The sequence below is a fragment of the Pseudochaenichthys georgianus genome, chromosome 17 (genome assembly GCF_902827115.2).
Source record: "Pseudochaenichthys georgianus chromosome 17, fPseGeo1.2, whole genome shotgun sequence".
NCBI lineage: Eukaryota > Metazoa > Chordata > Actinopteri > Perciformes > Channichthyidae > Pseudochaenichthys > Pseudochaenichthys georgianus.
Window position 1 is genome coordinate 19,722,355 of NC_047519.1, and position 22,322 is coordinate 19,744,676.

The 22,322-nt window shown below is 40.9% G+C and overlaps 1 protein-coding gene across 1 annotated transcript in view; it reads right to left on the bottom strand.

Moving 5' to 3' along the window:
• The window catches only part of clstn2a (calsyntenin 2a), a 55,629-nt gene that overhangs the window by 12,105 nt on the left and 21,202 nt on the right, over nt 1-22,322 (bottom strand). Inside the window, exons 9-10 of the mRNA XM_034104849.2 lie at nt 10,509-10,671; nt 264-430 (exon numbers count right to left, since the gene is read on the bottom strand). Of these exons, the coding sequence (XP_033960740.2) occupies nt 264-430; nt 10,509-10,671 (330 nt within the window). The remainder of the gene's footprint in view (nt 1-263; nt 431-10,508; nt 10,672-22,322) is intronic.

Consider the following 22,322-nt stretch of genomic DNA (forward strand, 5'->3'; position numbering starts at 1 on the left):
TCTGTGAAATTAAATGAATGAAAATATTGGAACGCTGAAAAATGTAAGGCAGTACTTACAGTAAAACGTACTAAGTATTGTAATACTTTTTAGTGTGATTTAAAACACTTATTGAGGATTTTTGGAACAGCATGTTGAATCCCAATTTCTTTGGACAGGGAGAGAACTATTTTAAATCCTCGTTAAAACATTGACGATTTGAGCAGATTTGTGCCACATCGACATGACATTTTTAAGTGTTGAGTGGGTTTGTTTCCATGCACCTTGATGTCCTTGGCGAGGCTTTCCAGGGAGTTAATATCAAGGCCTTCTTTGCAAGCCTGCAAACAGGAAATAACTTTCTGGGTTTCGATGCGGCCCGGTCGGATTGTCAGACCTGACAGGCTGCCACGGAAATACTGGGTGAACCTCGGGGTCCCTACCTCACCCCCTAGAGCGAGAGATAGAGGAGAGAAACACAATCAGGAGAATGGGAGAAGTGACATATGAGAGGGTAAAGGACAGAAGTGGAATAAAGGAGAGGAGAGGTGCGGCAAAAAGGTCAGTTTGATAGATAAAGATTGGGAATGTCACAATGTCGGCCAATTCCTACTCTCACATTTTCCTTGTTCCCTCCCCCCCTGCCATCTACTAACATCTATCCTGTCCTCAGACACTTCAGTAACCCCCATCACAAAATCACACCAGTTCCCACCTCCACTGTCCCATAACATATATCAACATATATTATTGCCAGGCCGTCGGCTCTTCTTCAAGGATCAAGGCTTGTATTAGTCATACACACATAGCTACAGTGTAGTTATGACGATGAAAATCTTAGGTCACAGGCTCCTCCAACAGTGCAACACAATAAAACAGAAAAAATAGTGCAAGTAAATATAAAGAGAAAAATTGTAAAATTGTGAAATAGTGCAATAAGAGTCACAAGTGATTGGAATATGATATATTAGATAAATAATTTCTAAGTTGCAGCCAGATGAATGTTATGGATGTTGTTTCAAAAGTTCAGGTGTTTAATAGTCTTCTGGCCTGTGGGATGAAACTGTCCCTGTCTCCTGCCTGTCTTTGGACTTGTGCTCTTTAGCCTGACCTAACATCAACTTGAACTTTATATTTAACAGGCCTGGTTTCAGAGTGAAGCTTTTGGGTTCAAACCTGTTTTTACTGAGCCTTTGCAGGGTAACGGAGACAACAACATGCATTATGTAGTTTTCAAAGGAAAAAGCAAGCATACTTTTCCCAAAATAACATCTGTGAATCTCTCAGAAACAGCTTACATGACCCAAATGGATAGCAGGTTATGAAGTATTTAGAAGTTATTTTTCACAAAGTTTGTAAGAAAAGAAGCATGCTGCTTACAGGTCTGAATACAGTCTAATACAATTATAAGACATTGTTTTTTCATGGTTTCCACATTTCAAGTGAAATTCAAATCAACATATTTAAGGGTGTTTTATTTTTATTTAAATGGACGTCATTAAGCTTGAACCTGTAAATTCTAATTAAAAATGAAAATAAATGCTCATGATTACATCTCTGGATTTAGTTTTCTACACCAACATTTATCCTTTCGTGAGAGCTTTTGGTAAACAATGTTGAATTAAGAGAAGAAGCTACTTAAGAACAGGTGGCAATATTTGTTGATATATTTAACACCTGACAATAAAGCAGATACTTTGACACGTTCTGTCAGGTTGATGTATTGACTCAGTAGTACCAGTTTGACGGATGTAACGAGTGCTTGACCTTTTCTGCAACTGCAGCAAGGAGTGAGAGAAATAAATCCCTTCATGCTAAATATATGGAACCGTAATGGAAGGCACACATTGGCACTGAGTGTGTGTGTGTGTGTGTGTGTGTGTGTGTGTGTGTGTGTGTGTGTGTGTGTGTGTGTGTGTGTGTGTGTGTGTGTGTTGCAGTCTGTGGGGGTCAGCACCATCACACATTCAGTTGAACCATGACATCTTAAGAGAGCACTTTTTTTATTCAGAGTAAAATGGCCGGCTCTGCCCTGCAGTGCAATTTCACCACTTCTGATTAAGTGTGTAATGTCCACTAAATCATAAAGGTTCGCAGTGGTTCTCAACTTGTGGGTCGCACAAAATATTCAAAAATAAATTGAAATTCTTTTTTTTTGCTGTACATACACACAAGGGGAGTTAGTCGGGACCAGGATTATAGGATTTGTAGTCTTTCTAGTTGCGTATTTTTCATAGTCTTATATTTCAACAGTTTTACAACAAACTGACTTTTTTGACATGAAAATTATTATTTAAGATTGACAAACATCATATGTGTAATTTCGTGGCACAATTCAAACGGGATCAAAAGATAATCTTTCTCTCTCCATTGACTTCAAACTTTTTCCGAAATAAGGTCCCATGAGTCCCACCGGACGGGGAGGGACTTCCCCTCTCTATAGGCATTGGACTGGAAGTACCGGAGACCATAAACGTTTTTTGAAAACTTCTGTCATGTGGTGATCATCTTCTCAATAAAACATCTTTGCTGATGTTTTTTCGATTCTTCTGGCCAATCAGAATCCAGATTGTTGCCGGAAGTCCCCACGGAGAATAACTTTGCGGTAGAACTATTCTTTATACATCCATGGGTACAACTTCAGATCCAAATGAACACATAATGAGATATGACCCCCGGTTTGATGATTGACAGGTCACAGAACAATGGGGGCTATCTACCCTTACCCACAATTTAAAGTAATTCACACAGTCTATCTCTTCTTTGTTCTTCTCTTTTTGAGGAGCAGCAAGTTCAACTTCAGAACAAAGTGAAAAACAAACAATGGCATAAAATATTATTAATATGTCGGGTTATTGTCTTAGAGAATCCCCCCAGATCCCCCTCTTGGGTTGGGTTTTCAGCATGTGTGCCTTTTTATGTTATGCAGTTCACCTTTGATTCCATCATCTCATTAAACCTTTTTACTTTAGTTCTGTGAAGGGATATATGCACTCACTGTACTTCAGTTTAATTGATAATGTATGCTGAAAAGCGTATTACAGCACCATTTTTTGTTGAATAGATTTGAGTGGTTCAACATTTCGGGTCACGATTTAATGACAAAGTGGCTCCCGAGGCCTGACCAGTTGAGAACCACTGGTGTGTCTTTTAGGTCAGCTGTTGCTTAAACATTTTGACTAAGTCTAGGCCTGGGAATGATGTTCCAGTCAGGTCAAGTCTCCAACATGTGCATTTCACCAGAATAAAATGCATCCCAGCTGACATTTTGTATTACTGTTCTGTATACATCTAATATTTCTAATGGCCTCTTTCAAAACTACACATTTGACATGTTCCTTGACTGTATTGCTGCACACCTTTTGAATTGACTGTATAATTAGGGACATACTGTATTTCTATCTCGATACAACAATATTCAAAAGGTCAATTTATTAAATGAATAGCAAAAGCAATACACCTTTTCAGATGTTACTTTAAACCTTAGATACAACTCTGTTAAAATGTTATTAAAATATGAAGTGTAATTACAATTTGTTGGGAAATTGTTTTCATACAACTCAGCATACAGTAGCACATTTATTTTTTTATTTCACAACACAAGACAATTAATTATGTTAAGTGCTGGAAATCTTTATAAGAATCTAAGTCAACCCTGTTGCTTTTCAAAAATGTATTTAACTATTAACTATATTGTTCTCTTTCATTCGTATTTGCCATATACGCCTCTGCTGCGCCGCACAGCACACATTTCCGGGAGGTTGAAATAAAACAGGAAAAATATTAATTAAATTGTTTTATCTTAATAGTTTAGACATTTGAGGCTTGTTTTTGAGTTAATTAAATACCTGCAGCGATCCCCCTGCAGTAGAAACGATAAGCCTCCAATTTAAGAGAGATGCTGTGTGCGTTTACGCTCAAGGCAAAGATTCACCAGTTATTTCAATCTTTAGTCCCCATGTATTTGAATTAATTCGTTTATTTCTCATGAAACAAGTGTCATTGCATCCTGTTACAGTGCAACTGTGTCAATGCAATGACTACACTCTAATAAATGAGTTTTTAACGGACATCACTCAAATGTACATCAGTTTAGGATTGTTTTTGCAATGAGGCTAATAAAAGGGCCAATTTTACACTAAGTGTCTGTATGTTTACTATTTTAAATATGTTCAAATTAGAAACCAGAGGCTTTTTTCTTTGGCAAAGCAGGTGGGGGGTGCATTTCAGCCCTTGCACTTGCTTTGAGATTCACACGGTTCCTTTTGTTTAATTTGGACAGTTTTAGCAGCCCCTCAAAGCCACACAATCCTTTTGTAAATTGGCCCCTTACCGTCATACTGATGTTCTTCAGGGCCTGAAAGTTGATTAAATAATTTAGTTTGTTGTCTGAGATTACTAACCCACTTAATTTAACACAGCCTGGATGTTCTCCTCCTCTCCTGAACTACTCTGTGCAGCGGGGCTCAGGGGAACGAGAGGCAGTAACAGCAGATATTACTGAGAACAGCAGCTACAGTAGCAGCCAGCATGGGGCTGGAGGCATCTACTCTCTCCGCTCTGTCAATGTGAATCATACAGGGGTGTTTCAACATGTCGGCTGAGAGAGAAGATCCTGTCACAGAAACGTCAAACAAGTGCCTTCAGCATGCTAGGCAGCAGGAGACTTCTGCTGCAAATTCCACTAACAATGGGATAATGCTGTTCTTCTCATACAATCTGCATCAAACAGCATCACATATAATACAATGAGTTTACACTATTATGTAAACTACTATATTAACATTTGAAAAGTCTAGTAACTTGTCTCCGACACAGATTATTGATATGTTGGTTGCATTAAGATCTTTCGTCACCTTTTAATCAGAGCAACAGCCCACTGTGTCATATCATGTCTATCTTCTGGAGCTTTGAGGGCGGTCACTGGTGATGATGCATTTTAGGATGCAGTTCATGTTCTCCAAGAACAGTTAGGAGTCAAATGATTTGCAATAACCATGTAAACAACATTACAGCATCTGGTATGCTTTAAAACAGCAGGATCTATTCACTACCGCTCAGAATCACAGACAAGCTGGTTCGGGGCGGAAAGTTAGACAGAACTTATCCTGTATTTTTTCCCAACCTCAGTATAAAATCAGCCGAGGAACTTTTTGACAGTTTGTATTTGTTCTGTATATGTATGCAGGGTCAAGCCTAAAAACAAATAGGTGTTACAGAGCTATAAGATTTCCTTCTGGTATTTGTAATTTTCCTTTCACTAAACATCCATCCATCCATCCATCCATCCATCTTCTCCCGCTTATCCGTGGTCGGGTCGCGGGGGTAGCAGTTCCAGCAGAGAGCCCCAAACTTTCTTTTCCCCGGCGACATCAACCAGCTCTGACTGGGGGATCCCAAGGCGCTCCCAGGCCAGCGAAGAGATATAATCCCTCCACCTGGTCCTAGGTCTACCCCTTGGTCTCTTCCCAGCTGGACGTGCCTGGAACACCTCCCTAGGGAGGCGCCCAGGTGGCATCCTAACTAGGTGCCCGAACCACCTCAACTGGCTTCTTTCGACGCGAAGGAGGAGCGGCTCAACTCCGAGTCCCTCCCTGATGACCGAACTTCTCACCTTATCTCTAAGGGAGACACCAGCCACCCGGCGGAGGAAACCCATCTCGGCCGCTTGTATCCGCGATCTCGTTCTTTCGGTCATGACCCATCCTTCATGACCATAGGTGAGGGTAGGAACGAAAATGGCCCGGTAGACGGAGAGCTTTGCCTTCTGGCTCAGCTCCCTTTTCGTCACAACGGTGCGATAAAGCGACTGCAGTACCGCTCCCGCTGCTCCGATTCTCCGGCCCATCTCACGCTCCATTGTTCCCTCACTCGAGAACAAGACCCCGAGATACTTGAACTCCTTCACTTGGGGTAAGGACTCATTCCCCATAGCTTTGACATTACCTGTTATGAACAAGTAATGTCAAAGCTATAAACTGCATTGTTGTAGTTTAGCTGCAATATAGGCTATATGTAACATCTAACATTTACAAAAGTCACTTGTAATAGTTACCTTATTTAGGACTAGATGCCGTTTGCATGGTGGAGAGCAGCAAGGTGATGAAGGGACCTTTGAAGACAGCGCCACTGCAGTGCATGCGCACTTCTTATCTCATTATTATGACTTTTTATCTCATAATTATGACTTTTTATCTCATTATTTCGACTTTTTTATCTCATAATTATGACTTTTTATCTCATTATTTCGACTTTTTTATCTCATAATTATGACTTTTTATCTCATAATTATGACTTTTCATGGGGATTTTATTTTTTTCAAGTGGCGGAAATGGGCTTCCATATATTTTACTATTTTATTGATGCATATTTTTTTATCTCTCCAGTTTAAAACGATATGTCTGGTTTACTGTCCTATAGTATACATTGGAATGATTTCAAACCTGTTTAATCCCAATAATTATAAAGGAGTGCCTTGGAAATATGTGTTTACGTAAATTGTGATCAAAACGTTTGAGACCCACTGAGATAACTTAGACTAAAGTGAACTATCTAAACCCTCAGAGTCCTTTACCTCCTTTAGTCTGACTGGAGAGGACTCTCTTCCACATCATTGTAGAAACATCTTCTTCTTCCGTTAGAGCAGCTAGCACCAGATGCTAATAACAACAGCACCCTCCCTTTCTCCCTCGCTCGCTCCCACGCTCACTCGCACTTTGGCTGTGAGCTGCGGTTGCCAGATAAGCCAACATCCCCCATTTTCATCACTTACAGCGCCCATCGTACAGGGCAAATGAAATGTGTAACCGGGATGAAAAGGGTGTTACATTTACTTAATTATGAATGTTGTTGCATCAAGGCCGAACATTAGGATGAGCACCACCAACGGTCAAAACATTTTGTTTCCCTCCCAGAGCTGTCAGTGCAGCGCTTCCACAGATCTGGCACCCTAGGCGAACATCTATAACGCCAGTGCGATGGGCTGGCCCTGGTCTCAGGTTACGCTGTAGGAAATGTAGGTACAACGCTACATTTCCCGCCCCGCCGCAGTAATACAGTAGGCTACGGAGAGCGGCTAGAAACATTTCCTCAGGCATCGAAAAGCGGAACCGAAATTCACATGTCTAAATGATGCCGTTGGAATCGAAATGTTGGAACCGGTTCCGAACCGGAACCGGTTCTCGGTACCCAACCCTAGTCGTAATTAAGTTTCCTAGAGCAATTCTATACTTTATTTGTCACAAGACAATCACTATGTTTACATGCACAGTAATATATTCTGAATATGACAATATTCTGTATTTGACATGGGTCACACAGAATTGGATATTACGGCCTTCTTTCAGCCTTGTTTCTTTTGTGCATGTAAACAGTCACTGATATTATTCTTCTTTCCATCTGAAACAAGAGATGCTGTTGGTCGAACTGTTGTTGGACAGTGAGGCTATATATTAAGGTCTCTACATGTTAGAATCTATGATCCAGACCATGATTTGGAAATACCAGAAGCCTAGCTGTGCTGCGTATAGATAAATCCATGGCCCTGTCTGCGGTGCTGAAGTATCAGATGGATTTGTAATTGTATTTTTGTCTCTCAGTCCTAACTCTCTGTCGGTTTAGATCTATACAATTCTCCTATCTATTTACTATAAACACTCACTTCTATACTATATGTAGCCTATATATCTATATCTATATATCGTCTATGCTGCTGGATGTATCAAGTTCCCTCCGGGACAAAAATATTTGAGGGGAGACATGACTCCAGTTATAGTTAAGGTGTCCTGGAACAATGTCGTGCTCCCATTAGGCCTTACCGCCAGTTAAAAATGAACAAATCTGATGTCAAACTTGCAAAACGTAAATTAACTAAAGATGATTCAAAAGAGTTTTGGTTTTATTTGAAATAGAAAAAACCTTGTTGTCCATCAGCCACCGTGAGAGTGGCAAAACTACAAACAGCATGAACAACCCATCTGCACTATTACAGGCTTTATAATTCAGATTATTTTATGCCAATGCCCATTTTTAACAGAGGCATGGTAAATACTATGTTTAAGTGACGACAGTAGGTGTAAGTGGGGAACATTTTCCATCACCTCGTTTTCTTTCCATATGAAGAAATATTCATCATTATTCTGCCCTTTAAGTCTCTTTCTTCATCTCCCTGACAAATGCATGTTGAAAGGTTTTTGACAAGACAATTTCTTTTTGATTCACAACAAAACTGAACTTTCGGATTGCCTGTGTGTCGATTTGCAGACAGTATGAGTTTGATAAATTCATAAAAAAAAGGAAATGCATAACAACACAGAGGAGGAGGAAAAGGACACAACTCAATGCATTGCAGATCTTTCATATACGTTTACATATGTGAGCATTAACACATATGATCTTTTGTAAATAAGCACTCCGGGCTAATTTATATTGAATAGCTTGTTAAGACTTGCTTCAGAATTTTGCTCATTTTCACTCGGCGTAAAGGAAAAACATTTTTGTTATATATTTATATAATTTAAAGGATTGATATTTCAAGACTATAAAATGGCTATAACTTGTTGTTAACCGCTGAACTAAATAACAAAAAATAACTGCTGTATTTCTTTAAGCTCCTTGACTATTCTATTCTGCTTGCAAGCTGAATGCAACAGAGCCTTAATAAAATCAATATTATCCCTATGCTTCTCCAGCTTTGACGAGTCAAAACCGTAAAGGTCAACAGGATTACAATCATTGTAAAAACTAATTATTATAGCGCTTGTAGATTAGATTATGTATCTTGACTTTTCTCATTTCACTGTGTGCTAAAACTAAAATAGTAGCACGATGTCCTTATACTCTAGCGGCAACTAATATTAAACGTACTGATAACATGCTGTTTGTTGACATTTAATTATCAACATCAAACTACCCCAGCCTGTAAATGCCTGCTCTGCACTTCCTTGGCAACATATTTAAATACTGTAGTGTGATGTTGCTGTGAAATTACACACCCACTTCCTACAACAAATGAAATAAGATGGCAAACAGATTTTCTTTTCCTAAAAAATAAACCCCCAACAAAACCATTAGCTTTTTAACCTTGTATGTTGACACACGTCTTCTATTTTGCTTTCGGGCCAGTGAAAACACAGCCTTTCATGCCACACGTCTCATCATTATGTTGTTGATTGTGGGGAAAAGAGGATGGAGAAATGAGAGAAAGGCAATCTTGCTCGCTAATGGCTTGCAAAGTTATCAGTTGCGGCTTAGTGAAGCTTAAAGCGGCTTCATTGGGTTGTAATAGCTGGCAAAGTTGTCCTCCATTCACTCAAGCTAATCCTTCCTTCAGGGCTTTCTCTCACAATCAGAGATTCATGGAAAGAGGCAGAAAGAGAGGCCTGTACGAAGCAAGGAGGAAAATGATGATGACAAAAAGGAAATTGCAATCAGGCACAGGATGAAAAGAAATGTAGACGGCAAAAAGTGCCATCAGGATCCAAGCATTGGGTGATACTGTTGAGTGTTATGAGCGCGATTTAGGCAAGCTGCAGAACGGATCACTACCGTCTCCTTCTGCCCTCCTGTAAAGACCTTTTATATAATTATTCAAGTCGTAAACATGTTGCTCTTATTCATTCAAATGTGATCACTGCTCGCTCTCGTTCCCTGCCGCTGGAACTGCCCCGCAGAATTTCCCGTTTAATACCCACTCGGATCGTGCCTCTCCATTTCAAAGAAGAAATACTTGCAGCCCTGGGGCATAAATCTTAATCTCTTTATTTATCTTAACACAAAGTCTCCTGCTTCTTCTCTGTCTGTTTGTACTGTAAATACTGTAAATGAAATGTTCAATGTCTTTGGCTTCTGTGCCATTTTCCATACAGTCTTTCAATGTCCTGCCATATGTTGCCATTCTTTGCTGGCTGTTTGGCTATGCAAAAGAAAATGTAATTATATTTGATAACACTGTGCATTAATTGCATGATCTCTTCCCAGTCCTGTCTACTTAGGTCTAAGTAGAGTATTTTTTCATTTGTGGTAAAAGGTATATCATTAAATGACCCTTTAAAGGAGAAACAGACCTATCAACCTATTAATTAATGTAATGTGAAGGAAACACATATCAAAGCCACCAGCTGTAAAGGCTGTTACATAAAGAGCAACTATACCTGTAAACCATCCAAACAACATCATCTAATATCAGAGTCACATTCCTGACTGATTTTCAGTTTCAATGCCATGGACAGATTTCTGCACACACACACACACACACACACACACACACACACACACACACACACACACACACACACACACACACACACACACACACACACACACACACACACACACACACACACACACACACACACACACACACACACACACACACACACACACACACACACACACACACACACACACACACACACACACACACACACACACACACACACACACACACACACACACACACACACACACACACACACACACACACACACACACACACACACACACACACACACACACACACACACACTGACCTTGCCAGCAGGCGCCCACAGTCAGCTGCGTATCAATCTTTGCTGTTTGGATGGGCCAGTCATCCGTCACCAGATAGGGTTCATAGGTAACACCGTCCACAAATAGTGTGACTGCAGGGAACTCCACGTTGATCACATAATAGTGCCATTCCTTGTCACAGATCTGTAAACGAGAGAGAGGTTAGGGTGTTATTATGCTACAGTGCATGTCCACTTCATGCTTTCAAAAAGGAAACATTTGTGGTTATTCATAGTACATAAAATTAGGGCAGCTTTAAAAATACATTACTCTGGCAACTACATCTCTTTTCGGGGTCTTATTTAGGTTAGGAGCCTTTTTCCATGGAGGATTATGTTTATAGAGATGCAGATGAGGATGTTTACTCCGAGCTTGCAGATGCAACCGGAGGCACATCCTTGAACGCTCCTCGGCTTTCTAGCTTCAATGAGAGAGAGGCAACACATTCCCCTTCACTGAATCATTTGCTCCCTGTCGTTAGATTGCTAATGAGGTTTCCCTCTAATGAGCTGTTCATTAAACACACGCAATGAGCGACAAACACGGCTGTGGAGTGCCTGGCGTCTTTTTAGAAGCCATCACAGACATTCTCTGACTATCTGAAAAACGTGTACAACACACATACCTTCCACACAATTTAGAAACACATGTGTTAAAGCTAAAACTAACAATCAATTTAAGCCTGAAAAATGACTGCAATTAATAAATAATTAGCAGATATACATGAGGATTCATGTGTTGTTATTGACAAATGTATTCGGCTGATTCATTCCAGTTAATCAAAAATATGCAATATTATTTCACCATCACAAAGGAATTATTCCGACATTGCATGAGGGCCTTAAAGCAACTTTGGTGGATTATTGTTGCTCCTCTTATGACCATTGCATTTGTGTTTTCTGTAATCAGGCAGGTCTAAAGGATTCCGATAAACTAACATCCAACATCAATCTATTTTCCTTGGAGAGGAGCATATCTGCTCATGTAAGATACACAGAGAGAAAAAGCAGGAAAGGATACAACAACCAGATTGTTTTTGTCTTTGTTAGATTTCCTTCTACGGCTCAGTAGCACGCACGCACACGCACGCACACACACACAAACACACACACACAGGGAAATGGCAAAAAAAATCCACCACTTTAAATATTAACAAACGTTTCCATGTTGCTGTGGTATGGAGTTGTGGTACTAATGTGGGACTGATTGATTAACCCTTAATCTCTTGTCTTGTTACCCCCAACCCTCCTCGCTGTGCTTCTTGGAGAGTGGAGTAGGTTCAGGACTGAGTGACAGAAATAGAGGGCACGAACAAACAACATCATCAATGTCAATATTTCTGTTGTCTAGAAAAGCATGCACAATGAAGTGGGAACATCCTTTCCAGCAGCTCGCAGTGCACAAGTCAAGCTTTACTGCATGAATATGAATGCATACACAATGAAAGGAAATGCCCTTTTCGTTTCGATTTACGACGCAGCAACATGACTAAATAATAAAACAAGAACACAAGTCATCTTGTCAGACACATCAACTTCACAGGGTGGCTTCTATCATTTATGTGCACATACTGTAAGTGGCTAGAGTCATTAAGGAAAGCTCTGAATCCAATCCAGCTGCAGCACTCAATTTGTTTATGTTGTTGACGGTCTAAACTTGAGAAATCATACTTTCAACCTTACGAATGCATGCACACACACATCATTAGTGGCTACCATCAGCAGCACCCTCTCTGCCGCTGAGGAATGTTCGTATTCACACAGCTCGTCTGAAGCGTAGACTGGTCTGAAGGCACATTAGTCAGTGGGAGCTTGAAAGTGTTTCTGCAACAGTGTAACAACACAATGCATTCTGAAATAGGTAAGGAGCCTGTCCCCAAGCAGGTTGCAGGCCTGCTTCTGAGGAACAGAATCACCAGAGGAGTCTCACAAAACAGAGAGACTGCAGGAGAGGCAGGCAGACAGACACTGAGGCTATGCCCCTGCTAATGCTTTTTAAAATACATATGTTCTCCATTTTGAGCTCCCATTTAACTCAAATTGCTGTTTTCCAAACACCCAAACCAACACGTTTTTCAATGGGAGGGTTACTTGATGCACTTACAGAGGATAGCGATCATTTTTAAAGTAGATTACAGTTTTAACCTGTTCTTTGGATTAAACCATTTTTGGGGGATATGTCGACATTTCCATTTTTTTCCCTTTCTTCCTTTTATCACTCGGATTGCTTCAGTACAGTGAAGAGCTGCGGCCTAACGGAGCAGAATGTCAGATTACTACAGCACACCTGAGGGGGCAGGATCTTTGTTTATCACTGAGCAAAGATTACAAAGGTTCAATTGAACAGGCTGAGGACTGCAAAAAGGGAATGCTAGGAATCATCTTGTTTGACAGCAGACATTGAATGTGTCATATCAGAAAAACTACAGGTGTAATTGATGACACCCAGTTCCAGGGTCCTGTGAATAAGCATGTTGGCTCCCAGGGAAACTGAGCCATCATTAATGAAATGGTGTCTTTAAATGATGATGCTGCAGGGAATTGTGGGACAGCATTATGTCCTTTCCTTTGATAAAGGATGGTCCAGTTTCAACCAGCTCTTATCATCGCTGCCACTTACTTTCAGGTCATTTCACCCAGTTAAGAACTTCCCTGAGAACAGAGACAGTTTGAGCTCAGTTAGCCTGTGAGAACAAGGTCAAAGCGGTGGCCAAGAGAGGTGTTTTACTCATCCTACAACTCCAAATGAGAGTACATGAGTTTTCTATCTCAGATATACTCATCACCATCATCATCTTTATTTAAAGAGACTCTTGGTCCATTATTACAAAACATACAACACTCAAATATAAATTAAAAAAGGCAGTTATACCAATGTTTCCACAGAGGTGACTGGTATCGTACAGCAGCACTGAGACACGGATTTGAAAGCAGCATAATGACAGAGTTATGAGAAACATTCAATCGACAGATGAATTTGTACATTAGATTTCTCAAAAGAGCATGGAACGTGTTGACTCGTGCATTACAGAACATTTCACTTGCACTGCACCACCTTGGTTTTCTAAGCAGTATACGCAAACAGTCATTATATGCAACCTGGAGCTTCCGGAGGCTCGCCTTCTTATACTTGACCCACAAGGGGGCAGTATAGAGAGGAGTGCAATAAGCTCTAAAGAGGTTCACCTTAACCTTATCTGAACACCAAGAGAATTTTCTAGCCAACATGTTGGCTTGTATATATAAGACACGCCACTGTCTATACATGTCATCATCATCAGCCGTTTCATCTGTGATGATGTGTCCCAGATACTTAGGCCCTTTCTCATTTCATCAAATCCCCCTCCTCGACTCCTCGACTCCTCGTTCCTCCGGTAGTGACCCGGAAATGAATTTCAGCGCGCCATGTTGAAGGACATCTCATTTCTCTCAATGCACTTCGAGGACCGAGCATCGAGCGTCGAGGAGGCTCTCTGGAGGAGCTATAACCGAGGATACACTGATGGGTCCTCCACGGTCCTCCACGGCTCCTTCGCGGATGCATTTCCGGCAACATAGATGTTTCAAAGAGTCGTGACGCTCGGCCGGACTTATCTCAGCCAATGACAGCTCTGCATGCATCCCCTGGATATTATTTTAGAAACTGCTTTCATCGCGACGCGATGTTTACAGTGAGAACAGCTGTGAGGTCCGTGCCGAAAGCAGAGCAGTGTGTATAATATATATCACTCAGTATAACAGGCCTACTCTCTTTATTTGCTTTAGTTTAGTAGATATCTACAAACAAAGAGTCGATATTTTTCTAAAACCATTTAGTGCTTCACAATAAAATACACAACGGCTGTAGCCTGTTTTAAGAGCTGTATATGCGTGTGTGTGGTGTAGGTGTGTGTGGTACAGTGTGTGTGTAGATGCAGCGGACAGACAGGTCTCAGTTGGTTTGGTGTCCTCTGCTTACTTTTAATACTTGTAAATAAAACTTTTGGCCCGTAATTTATTTTCCTCATTGTAGCGACCAGAGAGGGGGGGGGGGGATATATCCAGTCTCTGATAGTGTTACGTTATTATGAGTGCTCTGTTTGATTCTGAAATTGTTTATATTTATATAAATATACATATATATTATATATGTGTGTGTGTGTCCGCAAATCAAAGTAAATATATAAGTCGTCATGAACACATCTGTCCATCAGACAGAGGGCTGCTGTGCCTCCTGTCATCATTAATGGACGTCTCTTTAAAATGACCGCTCAGAGGAGAGGAGTTCTCATTTCTCTAACCGCCTGCTGCTTCCCCTCCTCTCTCTTCGGTTCCCCTCCTCGGCTCCTCTGCTCGCATCTCCTGTGGGCGGGACTAAGTATCGAGGATAGGAGTCGAGGAGGGGAGTCGAGGAGGGGAGTTAGAGAAATGAGAAAGGGCCTTAGTGTTACAGCAAACAGACAGCGGTCTGCCCTGATAGGTAGAATGTTGGAAAACAAAGGTTCTTATCCCCTGTTGCTCTGCAGATCATTACAGCGCTCTTCTTAGCATTGTATTTAACGTCAAATTTGACTCCGTAATCAGAACAAACATTTAGCAACTGTTGAAAACCAGCACTGCTAGGAGAAACAATAGCCAGATCATCGGCATACATACGATGGTTTACAATCACATTACCAATCACACACCCTGTTTTACAGACACTTAAATCATCTGATAGATCGTTCATATAGATATTAAAAAGGCTCGGTGAGAGGAGCCCCCCCTGGCGGACTCCATTACCAACACCAAATGGCGCCGAGACTGCATTCCCCCATTTGATCCGCATGCTCTGGTTGGCATACCAATAAGCCAGGATCCTAATTATACTGTTAGGCACGCCCCTTTGTCTCCATTTTAAAAACAGTTTATGATGGTTAACTCCAGGGCCGGCCCTGACCAATTTGCCGCCCTAGGCAAGATTTTAGCTGCCCCCCCCCCCCCCCCCCCCAAAATGCAGACACTCACTATGATTCGCACGTGCATGGTTGTGGCATGACCACAAAAACAAAGATATTGACACAAGATGTGTGCAACTGTATTTAGTTTCCTATCCATTTGAACATGATTTAAGTGGGGGGGGGGGGGGGGGGGCTGCACCCCCGGGAAGACTTTTTTTTTTATATTGAAGTTAAAAGCATCAATCTGGTGCACTTTGAGAGCAACATTAGGAGATCTATGGATACATCTCTCAACACCCATATGAAACAGAACTGTAAGCAGATTTTCTTTTTCTTTATGGATATTTTACAAATCACTCCCCTTTGAAACTGTATTCTAGTTTATTAATAACAACTTTTTTGTACTGTCAGTATTTTATACCTGTTTTTCACCTGTTCTCTTATTTTTTTATAACTATAATGATCATATAAAGGTGTGCCTTTACCTCACTGAGCTGAGGTTATCAGAGCCTCTCAGTCTTTCAGGAGAGAGCTCTCTAAAGCTCTCCCTCTCGCGGCCGCTTACACAGTAAATTCCAATTGTTAATAAAAGCACACAGAAGCTGTGTACGTTTTTTGGGAGTTTGATTTATTTTAAATGAATACAAATACAAAATTAAAACCTATAATTGCACACTAAAACCATTATTTCAAAAAAAGAACAATTTCACATAAACCTTTGGTTTTTACTGGGACTGGGGCAGTTCAACTTGATTTTGGTGTGTGCCATAATGTATGGGTGCTGTATGCAATATAGGCGTAGTTCTGTTAGTATAAGATAATAAGATGTACTTTGTTGATCCAAAATCGGGAAATTATGTTGTTATGAAATAAAAAAAAAAAATCTTTTTTTTTATTTCTAACTTTTTTTTTTTTTTTTCAATTTTCGGCGCCCCCTATGGGTTGATGCGCCCTTAGCATTCGCCTATACTGCCTATGCCGAGGGCCGGCCCTGGTTAACTCGGTCAAAAGCCTTGGAGGCATCAATGAAACCAATCAGAACAGTGGAATTCTGTCTTCTATATGTTTCTACCATTTCCTTCAAAGCATAGCTGATAGCTCAGTACCATGCTTAGCCTTGAAGCCAAACTGGTTATCTGAGGTACATAAATAAGAACATAGTCTATCCAACACAATTCTTTCCAGGACTTTGGATAACACACTGGCTAGAGCAATTGGTCTATAGTTATCCAAGCTCGCTACCTTGCCCGCTCTGTCCTTAATGACAGGGACCAAGGTAACAGTCAACATGGAGTCCGGCAACACACCATGAGTCATGAGGCCGGTAAAACAAATGGCAAGAAGAACTGCAACCTTCGGGCTCGCCAGTTTAAGCTGCTCTGCAGTGATTCGGTCAGAGCCGCATGCTTTGTTATCAGCGAGCTGTGCAATTGCTCGATAAACCTCTTTAGCTGTGATTCCCACTGTGTCACTTTTCACAACACTACCAACTTTGTAGTCACTTTTAACACAATTAAGTGCAGTAGAGTAATGTTGCCTCCACAACTCAGCTATGTTATGGGCTCCAGATACTCCCTCTATGGTACACGGTAACGATGTACTGGCCCTGTTCAGAGCTCTCGCCTCCTTCCAGAAGCCAGTCACATCATTATGAAGGAGCTTTTCAGCCATAGAGTCCGCTCTCAATGTTTCTGTATGTTTGTTGACATAACGAACTGCATATTTATATCGAGCATGTGTACGCTTTTTGAGATCCAGGACAGGCCCCTCTCTGGGCCTTCCTGCCTGGACCCAGGCCCCAAAAGCATTCTTGGCTTCAGCGTATTGATCAGCCACATGTTTATTCCACCCTGGCTTGACGTTGTGTCTCTTCCTAGAGTAGGTACAGCACGGTCTACTGGCCTCCCATACAGCTCCCACAGTACAATCATACATGTTACAGAGGTCTTCACTGTGAGAGCTTTCATTACAACCCACATCAACACACAGAGTTGCCACTTTGGGTAGATATACATCACTCAATAGGACATCAGTTCTCCCATAGTACAATAGCCTATCCTCCTTTGTGAGCTTGGACCAGTCCACTTTAGTGGTACAGGCATTTTTAACCTCCTGAGACATCTCAGGGAGACTATCATAATCTAGTGACATTATAAAAGGAATGTGATCTGACATTGATGCCTCATACACAATCTCAATTGATCTTACAATGTCATGGGCATGAGCAGTGCTGATGCAATGGTCAAGCCATGAAGTTGTGTGCCAGGCCTCGCTTATATATGAATAGCTATCTGTAGGCCGAAGTATTTGGCTTGATAATATAAGATTGTTATCATCACAAAACTGTAGCATATGCTTAGCAAACAAGGACCTTTTGTCTGATATGTCAGCATTCATATCACCCACTACATAAACACTGGAGGAATGATTATCAACAATAAAAGAATGTATAAAAGCAAGTCTGTTCAGGTATTCATCTTCATTATGCTGTGACTCATATGGTGTATATACATTGAGAATGCTAAACTCCTCGTTATTCATTTTGATCTGTACAGCAATACACTAGTCAACTTCAAGCCTGATGACATTAATGACAGCCTCCAGCTTGTTGTGCCACAGGATAGCCACGCCCCCTGCTATCCTTCCTCTCACTATTCCCAGAGATAGGTCCGTAGTGGACTCACCAGCCCCGTGAACATTGTCATACTGATATGTTGAGTCCTTTATCCTTATAATCCTACATGGTGTCTCTCTAAGATAGATAACTTCCTTGCTTTTAGAGCTGTGATGGTTTGGATCAAGAACTGCACAATTGATATCCAGACATGTTCTGATCATTCCTCTCTCATTTTGGCCATCTCCTGTCTTTATAACGATTCAGATTGTAGATGCTGCCAACTAAACCCTAGCTTACGGAGTCACATCCCTTTGCTGAGTATATTACCATGCAATAGAAGTGTTTTATTGCTGAGAATAAAACACAGGAGATAAGCCCGTCTATCTTCGGGAAATCTGCCACGGCGTATTTACGAGAGGCTATTCATCTTATACATCGGCAGTAAAGAAAGAAGATCTTTTGGCCAATTGGACCTAGAAAGTCTAGAGACTGAATTTAAGTTGTCACCCAAAGGATCTCTGGCAAAACAATTAGGTGCTGTCCGCTGTGAGCTAGACTAACTAGTAACAAGGAGAGCAGAGTCCCGAATCTGTTTCTGTGTGGAACATTGGTTATAGGTTTCAGGTAATGAACTAGATCGGCCTATTGTGCGTGATGCTAGAAGGAAAACCAAACACAACCCCTTGTTCACAAATAGCAATGGGACATTTCGTATCTGCTGACATAAACAGAATAATGAGGACATTCTGTGGGCCGCTGAGAAGCCCTTTAATGGGGTCAAGTTTATTTTGATGCATTGGGGAGCTATGGGATGGGATGGGAGGAGACTTCTTCATATGGAAACAAACCATAATATATAGCAGTGTTCAGATGCGTTGGATGTGATAAACAGGCATGCCTTTTTATTCTGCTTTGGCAGTAAAACCACGGGTCAAAGCCATTACACATGATGTGAGGGGTATACTGATTTTTATAATAAATAATATAATGATTGGTGCTGGAAAAATCTGTGCTGATGTTATTGCTGTTCAGACATAATGATTGCTTACCTTCTGTGAATTTAACTTCCACGAATAATGTAAAGGAAGATAAGCCTTTAGGCAACACTACCCTGTTTTCCTCATCTATTCTTTTTCATAGCCCTTTGTGTGAACGACTTCCTCCTGTTCTCCCATCTCCTGCTATCCCCACCTCCACCTCATCATTCCTTCCTAACTTGCACCTCTCTTCTCTTTCCCTTTTCATCTCCTTTCTACCTATTCACATTCCTCTGCTCTCCTCTTTTCTCTTCTGCCACTGCTGTGCCACTGCATTATTGATGCAAGCCTATTATGTGTCAGTGTGGTGGTAGGGAATGACAAGCATACAGAAAAAAGAGAAACAATTATGAAAAACGTGAAAGAAAGAAAGAAAAGAGCTTTGCTAAGATCCTCAACAGCGTGCACATTTAACATGTCATACGAAGCAGCAAAAGCATGAGCCTAATGTTAGATGGAGTACATGTCATGTAAGACTCAACAAATGTATTATAAAAAAATTGCATCAAGGTCAACTTTCAGTTGAGTTGAGAGTATGTTCATTGGGAGAAGCTATATGATACATGTCAGTGACACACGGGAAACTGCTAAACAAAGAGTGAGTCATAAGATGAAATATACTTCATGTCAAAGGTGCTTTGAAATTACGTTTTAATGCAGGAAATCTATTTCTTTGTTTTTGTATCTCAAAGGTTATAACTTGGTTAGTGCAGTAATATAATATCAGTGAATTATTTAAGCTTTACCTCTCGGGTCAGCAGGAGGGAAGGCATCTTTCACCCAAAGTAAACAAGCTGTCAGTACATTGGTATGCTGCCTGATGGGATGCCAATGTCACTCTGCATGTCTGCTGAGTGGTACATAAGTAGCACATAGTGGCAATAAGCCTCCTGCTGCTCCCTCTCACACACACTGCGAAGGCACACGAGAGATGCATCCGCATCATAAGGGTAAGCGCCTGAAGCAGTCAAAGTACAGCTAAGCCTTCAAATGAGGTCGTTGGAAAAATAGACCCGAGAAAATAAATAAACACACACTGAAGATGTATCCGCTAGAGGCGACGCTCAATACCTCATCTGTTGCTCTGTCTTTGTCTGTTTTGCTCTCACAGAATAGGAACAAATGTGCTTTTCATCATTGCCAGTTGGTGCTTTTTTATACAAAGTGTGCTTCATACTGAGTCCTTGTAAGCCAACAGTATCAATCCAGAAAGTAAATAAACACTGCCATGTTGGATAACATGTGATGGTGACTGAAAAACAACAAAAAACATGTAATTTTGAGATGATAGTGATACACACACTGCCTCTTGTTCTAATGTGCACAGCTATACTGATACTCAAACACTTTTCTGTGGAACTATAGGACTCCCTGAATAGGCCCTTCAATCTCTCCTGGTATCTACAACAAACAGGCAGAGAAGCAACGCAACATCAACGCCATCCAATTCATCTCCTCAGAAACAAAAGAGATGCTTCTCATCGACAGAGGACGGAGAGACTGCTGCGGCACAACATGCATGATAATAGCAGGCAGATAATTGTATATGCTATATAGCCAAGCATGAGGGGGATTGTGTGATACTCCAACCGCTGGACAATCACACTTTGACACAATGATAAATAGCGGGGGTCTGCAGCTGTTTTGTGAAGTTGGCGAAAAGGTTTATCTGTAATTCACAGCTCATGACCGGCCCCGTCAACAGCACAGTTATCTTGGACTGCTGTGGATCAGCTGCCAGCATTTATAAACCTTTGACCCCTAGCTAAAGCTTTTCAAATCTCAGACCTGCGAAAACCCTTCTGTGTACATAGATTTGTTTTATCTATAACGACCCTGCTGTGAGTACATAACACATTATTTGAAAGGGGTTTAAATTAATGCCACATACCACACACACTCGCCCTCTATCAGACTGTGCCGGGCAAACTTATAAAGCTGTTCAAACTGGAAGAAGGTTTAGCATAAAAAGGCCCCGATAGGGAAAATGTCCGCTTCTTTACTTTACCTCATTCCCCTCTGCTTTGTGTGACTTTGCTTGCATGTTTGACCCATTCCTACCATCTTTGACTTACAACACATTACAGAAGAATGGCTCTAGATTTGTATAGGACTTTGTGGCTGTGAGTAAATATCTTTCCAACAGCTGGACTAAACTGATAGGCTTGCTAGATTCAAGGACAGTGAATAATGTACAAATAGTAGAGAAATCCATCCCCTTCTCTATTATCAAGGCTGAAAGGAGAAAGGAAAATAGGTATTCCTGTGTGTGTGTGTGTGTGTGTGTGTGTGTGTGTGTGTGTGTGTGTGTGTGTGTGTGTGTGTGCATGTGCGTGCAGTTGTGTTCCAAAATACACTGAAAAACAGGCGTGTAGATGTCTTTGTAAAGGTTTCTGTCAGATGTGACATTCCTTCAGTGTTTTTCGATCGATGGAAAATGGAAACCTTTCTCTCACTCCTCTCTGCCAGCTTCCTTTCATCCCTCCCCTCCCCTCTCAGGGTGAGAATTGCAAAATCAATAGAGCTAAATGGAGTTGCTGCGGAAGCCATTGAGTGTCCTTTCTAAGTGCTGGAGGAACAAGGAGAGTCAGAGGCAGCTGTGATACCCAGCAGCCACCTCTTCCGGTAACACTTTATATTAAGGTACACAAATTAACCATCATCTAGTTGTTAATTAACATGCATTTTAGCAGTATATTGGCTCTTTATTAGTCATTATAAAACACTTATTAATGCCTTATTCTACAAGTAATAAGCCATTAGTTGAGACTTTTTCCTCAATAACCCTCTAATTAGTGCTTATTTATTGCAAGTAAGGAAGTTGTTGTACATGAGTTTTGGCCTTAATATGCTCTGCTCAATATGGGCCTAATAAGGCAGTAGTACCACAAGAATAGTAATTCTACCATAATAACACTTAATATGATCTATTCGTATGTAACAATTGTTACAACAAGTGTTAATGGTGTCTAAATAACTCAAAATTAGGTATTTATATCTTAGAATATGTTCCCTATTTTAAAGTGAAGTCTTCTTCATCACCAATAAGCTAGTAGTTTGACTCTAAGTGACCTGAACAGATTCCCTATTCTAAAGTTGCCTCCTCTTCACACTTTGTAAATACATTATAGCACACAACTACTGAAACTAGAGAATGCAATTCCTGAAGAAATTGCTAGTGGGAATGCTTTATGCTGAAAAGCTGACGCTAAGATATGTGAAT